The sequence below is a fragment of the Pseudophryne corroboree genome (assembly GCF_028390025.1).
Source record: "Pseudophryne corroboree isolate aPseCor3 chromosome 3 unlocalized genomic scaffold, aPseCor3.hap2 SUPER_3_unloc_2, whole genome shotgun sequence".
Lineage (NCBI taxonomy): Eukaryota > Metazoa > Chordata > Amphibia > Anura > Myobatrachidae > Pseudophryne > Pseudophryne corroboree.
This window is the reverse complement of record NW_026967508.1, coordinates 4,769,072-4,790,766: the sequence shown is the minus strand read 5'-3', so window position 1 is coordinate 4,790,766 and position 21,695 is coordinate 4,769,072. Positions and strand designations below refer to the sequence as shown.

General features: G+C 49.2%; 1 protein-coding gene across 1 annotated transcript in view; it reads right to left on the bottom strand.

Moving 5' to 3' along the window:
- LOC134983623 (zinc finger protein 436-like) overlaps window positions 1–11,763 on the bottom strand; it is a 138,937-nt gene extending 127,174 nt beyond the window's left edge. The window contains exons 1-7 of the mRNA XM_063949298.1: window positions 11,618–11,763; window positions 9,063–9,254; window positions 8,309–8,488; window positions 7,747–7,935; window positions 6,921–7,044; window positions 6,707–6,804; window positions 6,495–6,606 (exon numbers count right to left, since the gene is read on the bottom strand). Coding sequence (XP_063805368.1) covers window positions 6,495–6,606; window positions 6,707–6,804; window positions 6,921–7,044; window positions 7,747–7,935; window positions 8,309–8,488; window positions 9,063–9,254; window positions 11,618–11,695 — 973 coding nt within the window. The 5' untranslated portion in view covers window positions 11,696–11,763. The remainder of the gene's footprint in view (window positions 1–6,494; window positions 6,607–6,706; window positions 6,805–6,920; window positions 7,045–7,746; window positions 7,936–8,308; window positions 8,489–9,062; window positions 9,255–11,617) is intronic.
- Window positions 11,764–21,695: the final 9,932 nt, after the last annotated feature.

Sequence of the window (21,695 nt, the reverse complement as noted above, 5' to 3'; positions counted from 1 at the left end):
GCCACGAGTATAGTTCTTACTCCCCTCCGTCTTATAATTCTCAGTACTTTTGGTAAGAGAGGAAGAGGAGGGAACACATACCCTGACTGGTACACCCACGGTGTTACCAGAGCGTCCACAGCTATTGCCTGAGGGTCCCTTGACCTGGCGCAATACCTGTCCAATTTATTTATTTATTTATTTTTTGTTTAGGCGGGACGCCATCATGTCCACCGTTGGTTTTTCCCAACGGTTTACAATCATGTGGAAGACTTCTGCTGAGGAAGTCTGTTTCCCAGTTGTTCACTCCCGGAATGAACACTGCTGACAATGTTATCACATGATTTTCCGCCCAGCGAAAAATCCTTGCAGCTTCTGCCATTGCCCTCCTGCTTCTTGTGCCGCCCTGTCTGTTTACGTGGGCGACTGCCGTAATGTTGTCCGACTGGATCAACACCGGCTGACCTTGAAGCAGAGGTCTTGCTAAGCTTAGAGCATTGTAAATGGCCCTTAGCTCCAGGATATTTATGTGAAGTGATGTCTCCAGGCTTGACCATAAGCCCTGGAAATTCCTTCCCTGTGTGACTGCTCCCCAGCCTCGCAGGCTGGCATCCGTGGTCACCAGGACCCAGTCCTGAATGCCGAATCTGCGGCCCTCTAGAAGATGAGCACTCTGCAATCACCACAGGAGAGACACCCTTGTCCTTGGTGACAGGGTTATCCGCTGATGCATCTGAAGATGCGACCCGGACCATTTGTCCAGCAGGTCCCACTGGAAAGTTCTTGCGTGGAATCTGCCGAATGGGATTGCTTCGTAGGAAGCCACCATTTTTCCCAGAACCCTTGTGCATTGATGCACTGAGACTTGGCTCGGTTTTAGGAGGTTCCTGACTAGCTCGGATAACTCCCTGGCTTTCTCCTCCGGGAGAAGCACCTTTTTCTGGGCTGTGTCCAGGATCATCCCTAGGAACAGAAGACGAGTCGTCGGAATCAGCTGCGATTTTGGAATATTGAGAATCCAATCGTGCTGCCGCAACACTACCTGATAGTGCTACACCAACCTCCAACTGTTCCCTGGATCTTACCCTTATCAGGAGATCGTCCAAGTAAGGGAAAACTAAAACTCCCTTCCTTCGAAGGAGTATCATCATTTTGGCCATTACCTTGGTAAAGACCCGGGGTGCCGTGGACCATCCAAACGGCAGTGTCTGAAACTGATAGTGACAGTTCTGTACCACAAACCTGAGGTACCCTTGGTGAGAAGGGTAAATTGGGACATGGAGGTAAGTAAGCATTCTTGATGTCCAGAGACATCATGTAGTCCCCTTCTTCCAGGTTCGCAATCACTGCTCTGAGTGACTCCATCTTGAATTTGAACCTCTGTATGTAAGTGTTCAAAGATTTTAGATTTAAAAATCGGTCTCACCGAGCCGTCCGGCTTCGGTACCACAACAGTGTGGAATAATACCCCGTTCCCTGTTGCAGGAGGGGTACCTTGATTATCACCTGCTGGGAATACAGCTTGTGAATGGCTTCCAAAACTGCCTCCCTGTCGGAGGGAGACGTCGGTAAAGCCGACTTTAGGAAACGGCGAGGGGGAGACGTCTCGAATTCCAATTTGTACCCCTGAGATGCCACCTGAAGGATCCAGGGTTCTACTTGCGAGTGAGCCCACTGCGTGCTGAAATTCTTGAGACGGGCCCCCACCATGCCTGAGTCCACTTGTAAAGCCCCAGCGTCATGCTGAGGGCTTGGCAGAGGCGGGAGAGGCTTCTGTTCCTGGGAACTGGCTGATTTCTGCAGCCCTTTTTCCTCTCTCTCTGTCACGGGGCAGAAATGAGGAACCTTTTGCCCGCTTGCCCTTATGGGAACGAAAGGACTGCGCCTGATAATACGGCGTCTTCTTACGTTGAGAGGCGACCTGGGGTAAAAATGTGGATTTCCCAGCTGTTGCCGTGGCCACCAGGTCTGAAAGACTGACCCCAAATAACTCCTCCCCTTTATAAGGCAATATTTCCATATGCCGTTTGGAATCCGCATCACCTGACCACTGTCGTGTCCATAACCCTCTTCTGGCAGAAATGGATAGCGCACTTACTCTTGATGCCAGTCGGCAAATATCCCGCTGTGCATCACGCCTATATAGAAATGCATTTTTTAAATGCTCTATAGGCAATAATATACTGTCCCTATCTAGGGTATCAATAATTTTCAGTCAGGGAATCCGACCACGCCAACCCAGCACTGCACATCCAGGCTGAGGCGATTGCTGGTCGCAGTATAACACCAGTATGTGTGTAAATACATTTTAGGATACCCTCCTGCTTTCTATCAGCAGGATCCTTAAGGGCGGCCATCTCAGGAGAGGGTAGAGCCCTTGTTTTTACAAGCGTGTGAGCGCTTTATCCACCCTAGGGGGTGTTTCCCAACGCACCCTAACCTCTGGTGGGAAAGGATATAATGCCAATAACTTTTTAGAAATTATCAGTTTTTATCGGGGGAAACCCAGGCTTCATCACACACCTCATTTAATTTCTCAGATTCAGGAAAACTACAGGTAGTTTTTCCTCACTGAACATAATACCCCTTTTTGGTGGTACTCGTATTATCAGAAATGTGTAAAACATTTTTCATTGCCTCAATCATGTAACGTGTGGCCCTACTGGAAGTCACATTTGTCTCTTCACCGTCGACAGTGGAGTCAGTATCCGTGTCGGCGTCTGTATCTGCCATCTGAGGTAACGGGCGCTTTAGAGCCCCTGACGGCCTATGAGACGTCTGGACAGGCACAAGCTGAGTAGCCGGCTGTCTCATGTCAACCACTGTCTTTTATACAGAGCTGACACTGTCACGTAATTCCTTCCAACAGTTTATCCACTCAGGTGTCGACCCCCCAGGGGGTGACAGCACTATTACAGGCAATTTGCTCCGCCTCCACATCATTTTCCTCCTCATACATGTCGACACAAACGTACCGACACACAGCACACACACAGGGAATGCTCTGATAGAGGACAGGACCCCACTAGCCCTTTGGGGAGACAGAGGGAGAGTTTGCCAGCACACACCAGAGCGCTATATATATACAGGGATAACCTTATATAAAAGTGTTTTTCCCCTTATAGCTGCTGTATTGTTAATATTGCGCCTAATTAGTGCCCCCCTCTCTTTTTTAACCCTTTCTGTAGTGTAGTGACTGCAGGGGAGAGCCAGGGAGCATCCCTCCAACGGAGCTGTGAGGGAAAATGGCGCCAGTGTGCTGAGGAGATAGGCTCCGCCCCTTTTTCGCTGACTTTTCTCCTGCTTTTTTATGGATTCTGGCAGGGGTTAAAATTCATCCATATAGCCCTGGGGGCTATATGTGATGTATTTTCGCCAGCCAAGGTGTTTTTATTGCTGCTCAGGGCGCCCCCCCCTAGCGCCCTGCACCCTCGGTGACCGAAGTGTGAAGTGTGCTGAGGAGCAATGGCGCACAGCTGCAGTGCTGTGCGCTACCTTGGTGAAGACAGGATGTCTTCTGCCGCCGATTTTCCGGACCTCTTCTTGCTTCTGTAAGGGGGCCGGCGGCGCGGCTCCGGGATCGGACTCCATGGCTGGGCCTGTGTTCGATCCCTCTGGAGCTAATGGTGTCCAGTAGCCTAAGAAGCCCAATCCACTCTGCAAGCAGGTGAGTTCGCTTCTTCTCCCCTTAGTCCCTCGATGCAGTGAGCCTGTTGCCAGCAGGTCTCACTGAAAATAAAAAACCTAAAACTATACTTTTCACTAAGCAGCTCAGGAGAGCCACCTAGTGTGCACCCTTCTCGTTCGGGCACAAAAATCTAACTGAGGCTTGGAGGAGGGTCATAGGGGGAGGAGCCAGTGCACACCAGCTAGTCCTAAAGCTTTACTTTTGTGCCCAGTCTCCTGCGGAGCCGCTATTTCCCCATGGTCCTTACGGAGTTCCCAGCATCCACTAGGACGTCAGAGAAATATCGTTGGGGAGGAGCACTGTCGAACTCCAGCTTGTAGCCCTGAGAAATGAGATCCCTGACCCAGGTATACTAGCAGGAAGCCTACCAGACGCGGCTGAAGGGACGCAGTCAAGCTCCCACCTCGAGATCCACTCGGGGTGGGTGGGCACCGTCATGCTGAGGTCTTAGTGGAAGCAGAACTGGTGGTCTGTTCCTGAGAGCTGGTGCTTGCAGGTTTTCTTGACTTACCTCTGGTGCCTCTATTCGTATTTGAGGCACCTCTGGCTTAGAACGAAGTCTGTAAGACCAAAAGGACTGCATAGACAGCCCCGTGCAGGAGCGTCTCGCCGACGGGGCCACAGAGGGGAGAAACGTGGATTTCCCAGCCGTATCTTTGGAAATCCACGTATCCAACTCAACCCGAAAGAGCCATTCCCACCAAAAAGAGGAGGGAATTCACACTGCGTTTTGATTCTGCGTCTGCAATCCAATGACGCAACCACAAAGCCCTGCGCCATGGCAGAAGTACTAGCATTAATATTTGCCATCTCCTTGAGCGAGTTACACAGGACGCGTGTAGTGTCCTGAATGTGTTTGAGGAGAGTCACCATAGTGACCGGCACATAGCTCTGGAGAGGCCCTCCTGAATCTGAGTAACCCACATAGGAATGACATGGGTCATCCAGCTATGACCGGCCTCTGTGATACACCTGCTGCCACGTAAATAGATTTTAGCGTAGTCTGTATTTTCCGGTTCCCAGGATCCTTCATGGTAAAGGAGCCCGGGGCAGGCAGCACCGCCTTTTTAGACAGTCGAGAGACTGATACCTCAACCCCTGGGGCTTCCACCCAAAACTTCCTGCCTTCAGGAGGAAATGGGAAAGTGCGCATCGTCCTCTAGAGGGAGCCTATAACACGTCCCGTATAGCCAAAATTAGGGGTTCAATACCCTGAGCAGAATTGGAATCCCCACTAATGGGATCCAAGTCTTCCAATCTTCTTGTATATCCTCATCTGTATCAGAGAGTAGAGCAGGTAAACCACGCTTTGTGGACCTGCATGAGAGAGAGCGGGGCTGTGTAACATCTGCCCTAGCAGCTAAGTCTGCAACAGCTTGTTGTAGTAGCTGAGTTTTATGTACATTAGCAGTGAGCTGGGATGACATATCAGACATCATAGTTTGAAGAGACTCTAGCCAGTGGGGCACTGGATCCTCTCCCACAGCCCCTTCACTGATTTGTGAAGATTGGCTGCATTGTTCACAAGAAACAGAATCAGATGACAATAGAGAGAATCTGGTGTGGCATACACGGCATAGTTTGTGTTTACCCAAGATTCACAGTAAGCACAGTAGAGAGGAGGAGCCAGCACACCCAGTGAAGAAATTTAAAGTGCACCGGCACTTTTGGACCCCGTCTATACCCCATCGTACTAGATTCCCCAATATCCCTTATGGAAGCTAGAGAAAGAGTGGAGATGTGGACCACGAGAAAAGTTGCCCCTAGCAACCAATCAGCTTTGAGGTAGCATTTATATAGCATCACATATATATGTATAACATACATTAGTGCTGGTATACGACTTGTCTCAGACGCAAATCAGAAAAGTATTTCATATACAGATATTATTACTCTTATTGCAAAGGGAGGACAATATGTAATGTCAGGAGGATCTTGGGATATGTGACACCACCTCTTTCCACTATTCAGAGAATGAATGGCTACAATGTTTCAAAGGTCAGAAAGATGTTACACCTAGTGTTGTATACCAAACACCAGAGAGTGTGGGGAGGAGACTGGTCAGATCTCTGGGCTGGTAACACATAGTGACATGATGTGAGGAGGAGTATAATAGGTTCTGATGGCTCCTGATGTATGGGTTACACCAGAGAGTGTGGGGAGGAGACTGGTCAGATCTCTGGGCTGGTAACACATAGTGACATGATGTGAGGAGGAGTACAATAGGTTCTGATGGCTCCTGATGTATGAGATACACCAGAGAGTGTGGGGAGGAGACTGGTCAGATCTCTGGGCTGGTAACACACAGTGACATGATGTGAGGGGGAGAGCAAGAGTATAATAGGGGCTGATGGCTCCTGATGTATGAGATACACCAGAGAGTGTGGGGAGGAGACTGGTCAGATCTCTGGGCTGGTAACACACAGTGACATGATGTAAGGGGGAGAGCAGGAGTATAATAGGGGCTGATGGCTCCTGATGTATGAGATACACCAGAGAGTATGGGGAGGAGACTGGTCAGATCTCTGGGCTTGTAACACACAGTAACATGATGTAAGGGGGAGAGCAGGAGTATAATAGGGGCTGATGGCTCCTGATGTATGAGATACACCAGAGAGTGTGGGGAGGAGACTGGTCAGATCTCTGGGCTGGTAACACACTGTGACATGATGTGAGGGGGAGAGCAGGAGTATAATAGGGGCTGATGGCTCCTGACTCCTCCAATGGGCAGATACTTTGCCCTTATTAGTCTGTACTAACAGTAGATGGTGGAGAATAACAGATTGCTGTAGTGACTGAACAAGGAGAATATGTGATTACTACTCACCTGTGCTGATATCTGTAGGGATTTCCTCCTCCTTACACTGCAGACCACCCACCACATGCGTCTGCTCTTCTACTTTTATGTCTTCTACTTTAACATCAATAAGATCTTCACCCTAAATAACATAAAAATATCAGTGTTCAATATTCAAACACCTTCAGTACAGACCCTTAAGTGTATATTCATCTGTATTTCAGTATTGTGTGAGACCCTACCTGATCCTCCTGTAGGACACTGTGACTCGCCTCTGTATGATCCTGGGAATAAAGAGGACGGGGACATCTCTCTGGGGTATTCCTGTTACTGGCCCCATCTGTAGGAGACACACAGTGACTGAGTACATTGTATATATGTGATTATCAGGTGATGTGTATCTAGGTGGCTCCATAGCTGCTCTCTCCATTACACTATATGACAGTCTCCTCTTACCCAGTGATGTGAGGGGCCGGTGATTCTCCATCATCATGTCCTTGTACAGACCCCTGTGTTCCTCTATATACTCCCACTCCTCCATGGAGAAATAGACAGTGACATCCTCACACCTTATAGGAACCTGACAGACACAATGACACAGTCATCACCCAGACACATCCCCTGGTGTTACTGTATAATCTCCCATTCCCAGCAGCCACCTCTCCAGTCATCACCCAGATACATCCCCTGGTGTTACTGTATAATGTCCCATTCCCAGCAGTCACCTCTCCAGACACATCCCCTGGTGTTACTGGATAATGTCCCATTCCCAGCAGTCACCTCTCCAGTCATCACCCAGACACATCCCCTGGTGTTACTGTATAATGTCCCATTCCCAGCAGTCACCTCTCCAGTCATCACCCAGACACATCCCCTGGTGTTACTGTATAATGTCCCATTCCCAGCAGTCACCTCTCCAGTCATCACCCAGACACATCCCCCTGTGTTACTGTATAATGTCCCATTCCCAGCAGTCACCTCTCCAGTCACAACCCCTGGTGTTACTGTATAATGTCCCATTCCCAGCAGTCACCTCTCCAGTCATCACCCAGACACATCCCCCGGTGTTACTGTATAATGTCCCATTCCCAGCAGTCACCCAGACACATCCCAAGGTGTTACTGTATAATGTCCCATTCCCAGCAGTCACCTCTCCAGTCATCACCCAGACACATCCCCTGGTGTTACTGTATAATGCCCCATTCCCAGCAGTCACCTCTCCAGTCATCACCCAGACACATCCCCTGGTGTTACTGTATAATGTCCCATTCCCAGAAGTTACCTCTCCAGTCAGCAGCTGAATGATCTTGTTGGTGAGATCCAGGATCTTCTGGTCATTGTGCCTCTCATGTATCAGTGAGTGAGGTGGAGGCACCGTGATGGGGCTCTGGGTCCTCCCCAGTCCTGACACACGGTGATGGCTGCTGGGTGGCTCACGCTCTCCAGATGTTCCCTTCACTACTGTGTGATCCTGTGTACAACATTCATTAAATTCTACCATGTGAACAGTAGATGCTTACATACCTGTACCGTGTCATTAATACTAATAAAACCTGCTGCATTAGAAGAAAGCAAAATCTGCATATTGGGCCGATATATCAGATAGTAAGGAGAAAATTGATTTTGCACATTCTGGTCAGTTCAGGGTCATCAACAAAACTTAAAAGATTAAAAAAATATTCATATAAAGTTTGGAGAAATAAATAATGAAAACATCACATATAAAAATAATCTATAATCGCCTCCTTCACTATTTTATCACCAATGTCCTATCTGCCTATAATCTGCAGGACTCTGCTGTCATGTATGAGACAAGAGGACATGACATTCCCAGAATCCCTCACCTCTCCAGTCAGCAGACAGATGATGTCCAGGAAGAGATTTATTATCCTCTCAGTCATATCCATCTTCAATGCCTGGTGATTCTCCATCATCACGTCCTTGTACAGACCCCTGTGTTCCTCTATATACTCCCACTCCTCCATAGAGAGATAGACAGTGACGTCCTCACACCTTATAGGAACCTGACACACACAATGATACAGTCATCACCCAGACAAATCCCCTGGTGTTACTGTATAATGTCCCATTCCCAGCAGTCACCTCTCCAGTCACATCCCCCAGTGTTACTGTATAATGCCCCATTCCCAGCAGTCACCTCTCCAGTCATCACCCAGACACATCCCCTGGTGTTACTGTATAATGTCCCATTCCCAGCAGTCACCTCTCCAGTCATCACCCAGACACATCCCCCTGTGTTACTGTATAATGTCCCATTCCCAGCAGTCACCTCTCCAGTCACATCCCCTGGTGTTACTGTATAATGTCCCATTCCCAGCAGTCACCTCTCCAGTCATCACCCAGACACATCCCCTGGTGTTACTGTATAATGTCCCATTCCCAGCAGTCACCTCTCCAGTCACATCCCCCAGTGTTACTGTATAATGCCCCATTCCCAGCAGTCACCTCTCCAGTCATCACCCAGACACATCCCCTGGTGTTACTGTATAATGTCCCATACCCAGCAGTCACCTCTCCAGTCATCACCCAGACACATCCCCTGGTGTTACTGTATAATGCCCCATTCCCAGCAGTCACCTCTCCGGTCAGCAGATGAATGATCTTGTTGGTGAGCTCCAGGATCTTCTGGTCACTGTGCCTCTCATGTGTCAGCGATCGAGGTGGAGGCACATTGATGGGGCTCTGGGTCCTGCTCAGTCCTCCTGACACACAAGGATGGCTACTGGGTGTCTCACACTTCCCAGATGTCTTCCTCACTACTGTGTGATCCTATGTATTGAGAGAGCCATCAATAAAACTGAATGGAAAACGACTTCTACATCTCATGCCTAAAGCTGGCGTCAATATAACCAACATTATGTTAAAAGTAAAACCTGGTAAAAGAATGCAAAAGGACCAGGTCACCGCTCTCCACAACTGCTCCAGTGGGGTACTATGGCAAACCAGCCAAGAGGCCACGACCATACAAGTCGAATGAGCCCAGAGGGACGTCGGACAGGCGCATCGAGAGATAGATATGCCTGACGAATAGTGGCAGTAATCCACTGAGCAATAGATCCTTTGGAGGCTAGTCAGCCACAATTGGGAGCTACCACAAGGATCAAAAGTAAAAATTGAAAGCAAGATCTGTTGGTTCAAATGGAAAGCACCTTAAGTAAAAAGAGGTCTTCGTCCGTAACACCACCCTATCAGAATTAAGGATAAGTAAGGGAGGCTTAGAAGACAGGGCCACCAATTCCAATATCCTCACAGAAAAGGCAATACCTAGGAGGAAAACCACCTTCAAGGTAAAGTAGCAGAATTTCACCATCTCAAGAGGCTCAAAAAGGAGGTGAAGAGTCTCCATAACTAAAATTTAAATTCCATGAAGGGATAGGAAGAATGTATGACGGGAGTATATGAAGGACCTCTTAAAGGAAAGCTTGCACAGCCGGAATGAAAGTCATCTTTGGAAAAGGACTGAAAGTGCAGACACTTGTCACTGTCACTCTCTCTCACCTCCCCAGTTATGTCCCTGTGTTAGACACTCCCAGATCTCACCTCCCCAGTCAGGTCCCTGTGTTAGTAATACGAATATGAGTGATGTCACTGTGACACTCCCGGGATGAGCATTTGTATTCACACTGAAAGTATGACGCTTATCCCGGACAATGCGGCAATAATTCAGTGAGACGCTCTGTCATGGAGCGCTATTCACAGCTTGTCCACACTGAAATAATCAGTAACAAATAAAGTGGGCACAATTCTACTGTGACAAAATACAACATGGATACATTTGTATATAAATTGGCTTGTGTGGGCAACATAGTGTAGAGTTCAGAGAACAGAGGATTGTTGAACCATATCTGCACAGCTAACTCTAATCAATTGATATCTTCATAAGTTTATGAGCAGTTGTACCCACACTGACAGCACGAGATTGATACTAAGAATCTGCCTTCTTGGGACAGTCATTATTAAAAATTAAGACTGCAAGAGAACTGATTTACCGTATTTGCCGGCGTATAAGACGACCCCCAACATTTCCACTCAAAATATAGATTTTGTTATATACTCGCCGTATAAGACTACCCCCTTCCACACACCAAATAAAACGTAAAAGAACATCAGATTTGTGACATACTGTATATTATGACCTGATAAGAGATTTGGATAGGGAGTATTTATCAAGGTATGCATAAGAAGGGGGGAGGGGGCGAGGAGAAAGTTGTAAAATGTCTAAAAGTATACCCCTGTGTGCATTTATTGTTACCGGTTTCACATGAGTGCCATTAGTATTAGTGCCATTACAGTATCTGTCATTGTCACCATTGTACGGCCACAACGCGACTGCAGCGCCTCCGGCCAGTCCCTGCATCTCCCTGTAATTGGCACTAGTGACCCGCCGCGGCCGCACTGGATACCGCGCGATACTGGATGGTATGTAGAATGAGGTGGGCGGGCGTCGGGTGGCCACTATGGGCACCGGGCGAGTATCGGAAGGCCACTATGGCAGCTATGTCTATCCCAACTGAAGTGCACCCGGCGTATAAGACGACCCCCCCACTTGGAGGCATGTTTTTCAGGGCAAAAAAGTCGTCTTATACGCCAGCAAATACTGTATATACATCCTAATTAACTTTGTATGTGAACACAAAGGCTGATATTACAGCGAATAATAGAGTTTAAATATATTAATTTTGTGACTGACAGTATAGTTATCGACATTTTGAATCACAAATTAAGTAAATATCAGGAGTGTTCATTGACATCCCGGTACTATACATTTTAATTATTTTTTCTTTACTTTATATCTATCTTTTAATATTTCACCTTTTTAGCTTCAATAGATGGGGATTTATTAATTGCATATATCTAATAAAAGTTATGTTTTATAATTGACCATTAAATTAGAGTGTTGTTGTAGGTGGGGAATAATGAATCAATTCATAATCTAACTATATATATTTATTAAAGATATATTTGATATTGATTGTGAAACTCTAATCGCCGTTGAGCACAATAATGCTACCACCTTTCCTCTGGTAGCACGCCCCCATACATGGCTACAATTTATTTTGGGTTGACATTGTGAATGGGATGTAACCGTCGAATTGAACTTGTGCGGGAACGTTTGTCTGTCTGTCCCTCACCTTTCCTGTCAGCAGCTGGATGACCTCCACAGTGAGGTTTAATATCCTTTCAGTCACATGACTCCTGTCCTTGTCCATCCTCCGTGACTTCTAGTAAAAGGTCTCCGGTTCCTCACAGCTAAATGGTCTAAGAAAAAATGTAATAATTAAAATAAATATCAGAGAGAGTTTACAAGTACCATAGTCATACAGCAACTCTGTATTACTGTCTGCATAATTTATTCTTCTAGTCTCACACATTAAGATTCCTTATAGAGCTCTGGGGAAGAATCATTCAGGCTTAAGGTCTGAATACGCACACAGACCAGTCTGATACTTAATCCCAAATTGGAACTTTAAAAAAAATAAATCCCATCTCTTTGACCGACTCGCAGTCATCCGCATTGTCAGATCTGGAGCTGCGACTCCCTCCCGTAATAGCTGCCTGAGATGAGACTGGAGTGCGGCCGGAGGTGTTACTTCCCTGACAGTGCAGAAAACACTAATGATCGCAGCACAATGGAAATGTATTGAAGTTAATGGGTGGACTGTGCAGCTAATGAGGCCCCAGGTGGCTTCCGGCATCTGACCTGCTCCATAAAACAGACGCAAACATGGAAATAAAATCTTATCTCCAAACATATAGATAAAAGTGCCCATCCCCAATTGTTCATCCCAGAGACAATGTGGTGTGTAAAGTGTGCTGATAAGCACTGCTCCTGCTGTGTTCATATATACGGATAAATGGGGGCGATATTCCCATTTGCCACCAATTGGGCGCCATCATTATCAGCTTCACATGACCCGGTTCTCATCACTCTGGGGGCGTGTCCAGCGTTCCCCCAGCTGCTGAGCTGCCACCGGACCCTTCCAGCACTGTTTAGGTGACGTGCACATTTCCTCCCCCAACCTTCCCTCTCCGCAGGACGCTGGCGTTAGTAGGTTGGATGGTGGAGTAGTGCCCGAGAAGAGGGAAGAGGAGAGGGGGGAGGGGGGGGGGGGGGATTGGCTGGGAAGTGTCGACCTTTTGGCTGTTGACCCTTTGACCCGAATGGCCTTTTGACCTAAGTACACCAGAGGGAGTACATTGCATCCGAGAAGTATTCAAAGCGCTTCACTTTTTCTACCTTTTGTTATGTAACAGCCTTATTCCAAAATTGAACAAATTCTTTTCTCTCGAAATTCTACACAATACCCCATAATGACAACATGAAAAAAGTTTTTTAGATTTTTGCAAATTTATTACAAATAAAAAACTAAGAAATCACATGTACATAAGTATTCACAGCCTTTGCCATGAAGCTCAAAAAGGAGATTTATGGTAGACTTAACATTGTTAAATCTCCCTCTGCGAGGTACACTGGATTCCACAGGGAAAACATCGGGTGTAGAGTGGATCCAGAGAAGCACCAACAAGCTAAAGCTTTAGGCTGTCCCAGGAAGTATTGGGGGGGGCTCCTCTATAACCCCGCCTCCAGGCACTGTGAGCTCAGTTTTGTTAACCAGTCCAATGCAGGAGAAGGTAAAAGAAAAGGCAGATGTTAGTCACATAGAACCACATTCTCACGACAGGAGAAGGTACCAGTGGCTAATGCCATACAAACCCATAGAAGCTAGGTGCGTCAGGATGGTCGCCCAGTGGAACCCAGTGTACCTCACAGAAAGATTTAACAATGGTTAGTCTACCACAAATCCCCTGTTCTGCAGCAGGGAACACTGTGTTCCACAGGGAAAATGTCGGGTGATATCCTAAAGCAGTTCCTCAAGGGAGGGGACCCGCCTTAGCGGGTATGAGAACCCGGCGTCCAAAGGAAGCATGCTCTGAGGCGGAAATATCAAAGGCATAGAACCTTATGAACGTGTTCACTGAGGACCACGTAGCCACCTTGCACAATAGTTCCGTGGATGTGCCACGGTGTTCCGCCTACGAAGGTCCACCAGACCGAGTAGAATGGGCTTTAATGTCAACAGGAGCTGGGAGTCCAGCATGCACATAGGCTTGTGCAATCACCATTCTAATCCATCTGGCCAAGGTTTGCTTATTCGCAGGCCAGCCACGTTTGTGGGAACCATAGAGTACGAAAAGGTTATCCGACCTCCTAATAGAGGCAGTCCTTTCCACATAAACACGGAGAGCCCTTACCACATCCGTAGACCGCTCTTTGGGAGATAAGTCAGAAGAGATAAAGGCCGGAACAACAAGCTCTTGGTTAAGGTGATATGATGGCACCACCTTAGGTAAATAACCAGGGAGAGTTCTAAGAACTACCTGGTTATGATGAAATATCAGACAGGCGATTTGTCCTGTCGTCCACCCTAAGTCCAACACCCTTCTAGCAGAGCCAAAAGCCAGTAGAAACAGGACCTTGGTCGTGAGCCATTTTAGGTCCACCATCTCAAGAGGTTCAAATGGAGACTCTTGCAGGGCTTTCAGAACAATAGACAGATCCCATGGAGCCACAGAAGGGACAATGGGAGGCTGAATTCTTAAACACACCCTGAGTGAATGTATGAACTTCAGGAATAGATGCAATCTTTTTCTGAAACCAAACAGACAACAAGGTAGATAAATGAACCTTGAGGGAGGCCAGATGAAGGCCTAAACCCAGGTCTTGTTGTAGAAAAGCCAAGATTCTAAAAGTTTTGAATCTGTAGGCATCAAAATTCTTATCAGCACACCAGGTGAAGTAAGAATTCCAGAATATAAAAAGTACTAAATTGCGCTATGAACGGGATTTTTTTAGCAGCTCAGTTCAAGATTTTCATATAGTGTAAAAGTAAAAAAGCGCTTGATATGTGTAAATATGTGTATGCTCAAAACCTGTGAAAAAAGAAAGATTAGTAAAAAATGTTTACAGCCCTTTTTGGACTATTTGGGACTGGATTGCAGTTCAGCCAAAAAGAAGATCAGGATAACTATCTACCCCTATCTAAATAATTAGTCCGTAAGTTGTAAATCACTGATATTTATATTAGGAGTATCTTACCCCTGTTCGTTCTTGCTTCTTAGCAGTGGTCCCGGCACCCGTGGTACAAGGTGTTGTTGTTAGGTAGGCGGCTGATGTCTAGCCGCTCTTTGATCAGCGGCTGGTGGCTTTGATTGGCGGCTAGCTGGCTGCTAGTTCCCCGTCCAAGCGGCTGGCGGCATTAATTAGCGGCTGGCTGGCTGCTGGTTCCCCGTCCGTTTTCCACAGTCTGATTTTGCAAATTTGGTGCACAGTAGGGGTTCCTTAGTGTATAAACCAACGCCTTTCAGGCATAAGCCCTTCATCTAGGATTACTGATGGACTTCCTCAATCCCTTTTTATAGGATAAAAAAAACCTTTATTCAAAAACGGAAATTCAGTTAAAACAGGCGGTTACCATGTGTCCTGATTTTTTGTTAGGAGTGAAAAAGCGGAAAGCTGTCCATAAAATTACTTTTTTCTTTCGATGTTTATATGGTTTTGCGCAATTCTAATAAGGTGATATGTATATAATATATTTATACTAATTTATAAAAAGGCATTAAGTTCTATGTCAATGTTTAAACCCTTGGGAGTTAACGTATCCATGAAATAAATCCATTTGGTTTCTTTTTGTCTCAAAATTTGTGAAATGTCGCCTCCTCTCCAATTATTTTCCACCCTTTGTATGCCCATAAATTTTAACTTTGAAGCATCTTTAGTATGACAGTCTAAAAAATGTTTGGACACACTGTGGGTCTCCAAGCCTTTTTTAGTATTTAGTATGTGCTCAGATATGCGTATCTTCAATTTTCTTTTAGTCTGTCCTATGTATCGGTGTCCACAAGGGCACTCTAACATGTAGATTACCTTTTCGGTGTCACAAGTAATTCTACCTTTTACATCAAATTATTTTTTTGTGACATTGGATTTGAATTTCTTTATGGGCTGTACTGATGTTTGCTTGGTTGTCTTACATACTACACATTTTAAGCAAAAGAAACTTCCCTGATTTTCCTTTAATTTGGTATCTTCAGATGTTAAATAACTTCTAACCAGACTCTGTTTTAGATTCTGTGCCTTTTTATATATGATCTGTGGTTTATCTTTGATCAGTGGTTTTAACTTGGTATCCAGTTGTAAAATATCTCCACGTTCCTGCATCCGGAGATCCACCTTGACGCAGAGAGAGGTCAGTTCGTCCAACGAATCCGGGAGTTCCCTAGTGACCAGCTCATCCTTCATGCGATCAGAGAGACCGTTCCAGAAAGCAGCTCTCAGGGAGTCATTATTCCAGCGAAGTTCAGAAGCAATGGTCTGAAAATAAACCACGTACTGGCCCACGGATCGGGAGCCCTGACGGATGCGTAGCAAGTCAGAAGAGGCCGTGGTCATCCTGCCGGGCTCGTCGAAAATTCTTCGGAAGGACGTGATGAACTCAGTGTAATTGGAAACCAATGAATCAGATCGTTCCCATAGTGGAGACACCCAATCCAATGCAGAACCTTCAAGCAAAGAAATAATATATGCCACCTTGGACCTGTCTGTGGGAAAATTATGTGCGAGTAGCTCGAAATGAACTTCGCATTGGTTTAAGAAACCGACAATTTTTGGGATTCCCATTATAATGGGAAGGGGTAGAGAGTTGAAGGCGCGGACTGATACCAGCTGATGATTGAACATTGCTGGGGGCGGCAACTGGTGCGGCTACAGGAATCGGGGCCGGAATTACAGAAGCTAAGAATGCTTGAATCTAATCCAGCCCTGTGCTGCTTCCTGACTTTGCACGCGGGAAGCCAAGTTCTGGATGGCACTTCAGTCTGTGTTCCAATCCCCCGAGTCCATGAGGCCTGAGTATACTATCACTGTCCTGGTTTGGCGGTGTTGTGGACTCGGGGTTTCTTCCGGTGACCGGGAAGAGGAACCGCAACTGGGAAGCAGCAGAGACGGACGAATATAGGTTTTCCTCATGCAGGATTTGGTCGGCAGACAGGAGGCACGTGTGGACGCTGGAGGTCTCCTGAAAGACAGAACTTGAAAAGGCGTTGATGAATCGGTGAAGAGTATCAGATGCTGGAGACACCAACCGCGCTTGAGAGCACTGGGTGCTTGGAGGCACCGAGGTGCTTGTAGGCGCTGAAGTGCTTGGAGGCACGGAGGTCACAGCTTCTGTAGCAGAATAGATGATACTCAGACGCTGGAGCTCTGCCCGGCGTCTGAATTTGAACTTCCCGCCAGCGTCTGATTGGAGAAGCGCTTGATGACGTCACCCGCACCTTCAGTGAACGTCGGGCGTACCAGTGACGTTCACACTATGAGCGCTGGACGGAGCGCTGCGAGCCGGGGACTGCCAGCGAGGACGCCGCCCGGAGATCCAGCGCCCCCGGAGAGGCAATTACGGCGGCGGCATAAACAGTCTGGGCGTTGAGGAAGTAGAAGAGGACGCTCTGTCGACAGACCCTGCAGGTTTTAGAACCAATGCCGTCTAGGCCACGCTGGGGCGACTAGAATTAGTATTCCTCCTTCTTGCTTGGACTTCCGCAGGACCCTGGACAGGAGTGACACTGGAGGGAACACGTATGGCAGCCGAAAGTTCCATGGAATGGCTAGTGCGTCCACTAACGCTGCTTGAGGATCCCTGTTCCTTGATCCCAAGACCGGAACTTTGTGATTGTGTCGAGACACCATCAGGTCTATGTCTGGTAGGCCCCACCTGTCCACTAGGAGTTGAAAGACTTCCGAATGAAGACTCCACTCTCCAGCATGTACGTTCTGGCGACTGAGGAAGTCCACTTCCCAGTTTAGGACGATCGGTATGAAAACTGACGATATTGCTGGCAGATGGCGTTCCACCCAACAAAGGATCTTTGACACTACCAACATTGCCATGCGGCTTCAAATGCCGCCTTGATGGTTTTTGTATGCCACCGTGGTGGCGTTGTCTGACTGTACTTGAACAGGTTGTTCTGTAGTAGAGGTGGGGCGAGGGTTAACGCATTGAACACCGCCAGCAACTCCAGAATGTTTATCGAAAGTAGTGATTCTTCTCTGGTCCAGCGACCCTGGAAATAGTGTTGCTCCAACACCGCACCCCATCCCCGCAGGCTGGTATCTGTTGTCAACAGGACCCAGTTGGGGATCCAGAAGGGATGACCCCTGGTCAGTTGCTAAGCTAAAATACACTCCCCAGTGGGGGGCGGCATTGCGTTTGCACGGCTGCTAAAACTAGCGATCAACTCGGAATGACCCCCAATATATCCTATATTTGGTACACTTTTTCTTAACGAACGCTGTCTGTACATGTAGAATACTCAATTGTTTGTATAACCACAGCGCTGTATACAGGCGGCTTTACAAGGGAGACCTTTCCCTGCAGTCCCGGAGAGCAGCCGCAGCTATTCCTAAGATGACGCCCAGCGTCTCAGTCAGTGAGTGAGGGAGAGTGTGAGGAAGCTCCAGGGCGGGAAAATCTGCAGTAGATGGTGCCCTGGGCTGGGGAGGGGCTACAGGTCAAGTGCCGGCTCCCCTATGCTGGGCCTCACTGCCTGGTACTACGCAGCCTTACTAACAGGGGCGTTAGTACACCCGACCTGTACTCCTATGTCCTGGTGGATATAGTGGGGTCCCTGTGCGTAACAGCTGCGAAGATGGCGTTGCAGTCCATCTCCCTAGACTGCGATCATAGCACGATTTAGTGGAGGGTCCCATCTGGGGGACCCTCTTATCTCCTCCTTGTAGCAGCCACGCGAACCAGAAGAGCGTCTGCAACCGTGTGCCTAGAACCAGAGATTATCCGCCGCAAGTACCCACGAACTGAGCCGCGGGAGTATGCGACACCACTTGGGAGGTGACGGAGACGCAGCACTGAATGTCACTCTGATGTAGAGATGTGCCCTGTATCGCAGGGCACATCAGAGCAGCCGCGACAGTTGTTCGGTGCAGGGACCGCGTATTGGTTCCCTGCACCGGACCAGAGGCGGAGACGAGCAGAGCCGCAGCAGCGGCGCTTCAAACTTGGTGGTATTGGCAGCCAATCTGAAGCGCTGGCAGCGGGATTTCAAATCTGGCGCCGTCCACAAGCCAATCACGGCTCGCGGGGCGCCGGCCAATCACGTGTGGGTGCGGCGATCCAATCGGCACTCACTGCGTAATAGGCCCCGCCCCCAGGGTGTGATGTCAGACGCCGCCGGGAGCAAGAGAAGACGGGAGGCTGCGCTGAAGAACGGCGAAGAGCCGGGCGGTGCTGAAGAGGAGAGTACGCCGCGGGAACAGCTCCGGTGGCTGCGGAAGAGGCCAGAAGACACCGGGCTCTAGAGAGAAGATGTCAAGCGGCGGCTGGGCGCTGAGAAGAGGCGGCAGGACGGGCCAGCGGCAGAACAGCGCAGCTGAGGACCCGGAGAGGCCACCAGGGGAGGAATGCAGAAGAGCCAACGAAACTCCCCCCTGGTGCCTCTCCCACCGTAACAGGTAGGCCCTCGGTGAGGGCACCGGTTAATCCCTTCCTCCCTAGAGCACCAGGGAACGGGCATTAGGCCCGTGGGCACAGTCAGGCCACAGGCCTGTGGCGCTGCAGACAGGCACTAGGCCCATGGGTAATAGCAGGCATTAGGCCTGAGCTACATTAGAGGGCATTAGGCCCTAGTTTGCGGCCACTAGGGATATAAGGTGACCCTGGGCATTAGGCCCAGGTCACCCCACGAGCCCAAAGTTAGGCGGGCGCTAGCCCCAAGGACAAAGTCAGGCCTGTGGTCAGTAAGGGGGCAGTAGGCCCAAGTAAGTGTACGGGAGGTGGGTAGGCTGTACGGCGCCCACTCCCCAGAGAGCAGGTAGGAATTTAAAAGGACAGCACCATTTAACCTTGTACTGTGATATTGTGTTGTGTGTTGTTACCATGCAGGTTTGCTGATAGTTTGTGTCTAGTTTGTTGCACCACACACACAGAGCTAGTTCGAGGGCTCTGGCGTTATAGTTAGTGTAGCGATGTTACACCAGTATAGAGTTGGGCCCTGCACGGCTGTTGTTTCTTTGCCTCCTTACAGGGACCTGTAAGTGGAGAAGGAGTTTGCAGTGCAAGATTGGCAACGGTGAGAGTAACATCTGTGTCCGTCTATCTGTCCCCTGAACGCCGGAATAGGGTTTTGCTCACGGACGTGAGAACCCCTTTTATCAACTACGCGCGAGTGTGTGTGAAAATTGGGTGGCTGAGGCTGTGATGACCTTTCACCCAAACGGTGAAGGTCACCACCACCCCTGGGGTATCCCCTTTTCCGGTGGAAGAAGGATTGATACCCCCCCTTAAGTTGGTTTACTTTCTCCCCAGTTCGTCCGTCGTCGGCTCCGAGAGGGGATCACCGTGTCCGGGTCCAACTGAAGATTTCCAGGTCCGTTGAAGGTTCCGTGACCTGAGGGCGAGAGAGTGCGGCGCCTGGTGAGTAGTGAGTCTACACCTGCACGGCAGCAGGCACTACACCGCACCACCACCATCTTACACCGTCATGTAACTGCGCTGCAGCTCTTGAAGTCTTTTTTACTTTTCTTCAGGCAGCCCTTCAGTTAGTGACCGCCCCCAATGCATCCTGGGACAGCCTAAAGCTTTAGTCTGTTGGTGCCTCTCTGGATCAAGATCCCACTCTACACCCCGATGTTTTCCTTGTGGAATACACAGTGTACCCTGCTACAGAAATTAAGCTATAAACATGTTCCAAACAGCAGCTGCTGTATACCAGTATGACAATCGCCAAGTCCGATAGCGTGTGTCTTTCTGCACAGCTGAGGACAGGGGCCGCCCGCCATCAATGGGATTATCGGATAGAACCATCGATGGTATGAAGATATGCGAGCGCACCATCGATGGTCACTGCCTAACGCGGCGCGGGACAACTGGCGCCCCCCACCCTAGTCCACCCGCCATCACCCGCGCCCCTGTCACCCGCTGCCGCCGCCGCTGAACCCCCCTCCCGCACAACACGGCGGCCGCAATAACAAGTTCATGTCCCAGCATGCTGCAGCTGCACCGCTTACCTGCAAGACACTTGTACGGAAACTCCAACTCCCGGCATGCAGCGCGGCGACTGTATATACGGGGAGTGCGGTCACTGAGTCCTCATTACCATACAGGGGCGGGGCCTCTGCTTCACGTGGCTGGGGGCGGGGACTGGTGACGTAATTCCCTCTTGTCCCGCCCCCATTGTATGACTGCCGCAGCAGTCACACTCCTGAATATGTGTCAGTGTCACACATGTATAGTACACACATAGCAGCAGCAGCAGCACTGTAATAGTCATTCTATACCCAGTCTCCCCCTCCCTTTTTATACCTGCCCCATCCCTGTGCCCCCTGTATACTGCCCCTCCCCACCCCACTGTCCTGCACCCTACACACCCCTCCTCTTCTGTCTGCGCCCCACATGCCCCCTCCTCCACTGTCTGCCCCGCACATGCCCCCTCCTTTTCTGTCTCGCCCCTCCTGTTCTGTCTGTTTCCCACACGCCCCCTCCTTTTCTGTCTGTGCCCCACACGCCCCCTCCTCTTCTGTCAGTGCCCCACACGCCCCCTCCTCTTCTGCCTGCGCCCCACACACCCCCTCCTCTGTCTGCCCCCAACATGCCCCCTTCTTTTCTGTCTGTTTCCCACCCTCTTCTGTCTACCCCCCAAAGGCCCCCTCCTCTTGTCTGTGCCCCACACGCCCCCTCCTTTTCCGTCTGTGCCCCACACGCCGCCTCCGTTTCCGTCTGTGCCCCACACGCCCCCTCCTTTTCCGTATTTGCCCCACACGCCCCATCCTCTTCTGTCAGTGCCCCACACGCCCCTCCTCTTCTGCCTGCGCCCCACACGCCCCTCCTCTTCTGTTTGTGACCCACATGCCCCCTCCTTTTCTGTCTGTGCCCCACACGCCCCCTCCTTTTCTGTCGATTACCCACACGCCCCCTCCTCTTCTGTCTGTGCCCCACACGCCCCCTCCTTTTCTGTCCGTGCCCCAAATGCCCCCTCCTCTTCTGCCTGCACCCCACACGCCCCCTCCTCTTCTGTCTGTGCCCCACATGCCCCCTCCTTTTCTGTCTGTGCCCCACACGCCCCCTCCTCTTCTGTCGATTACCCACACGCCCCCTCCTCTTCTGTCTGTGCCCCACACGCCCCCTCCTTTTCTGTCTGTTG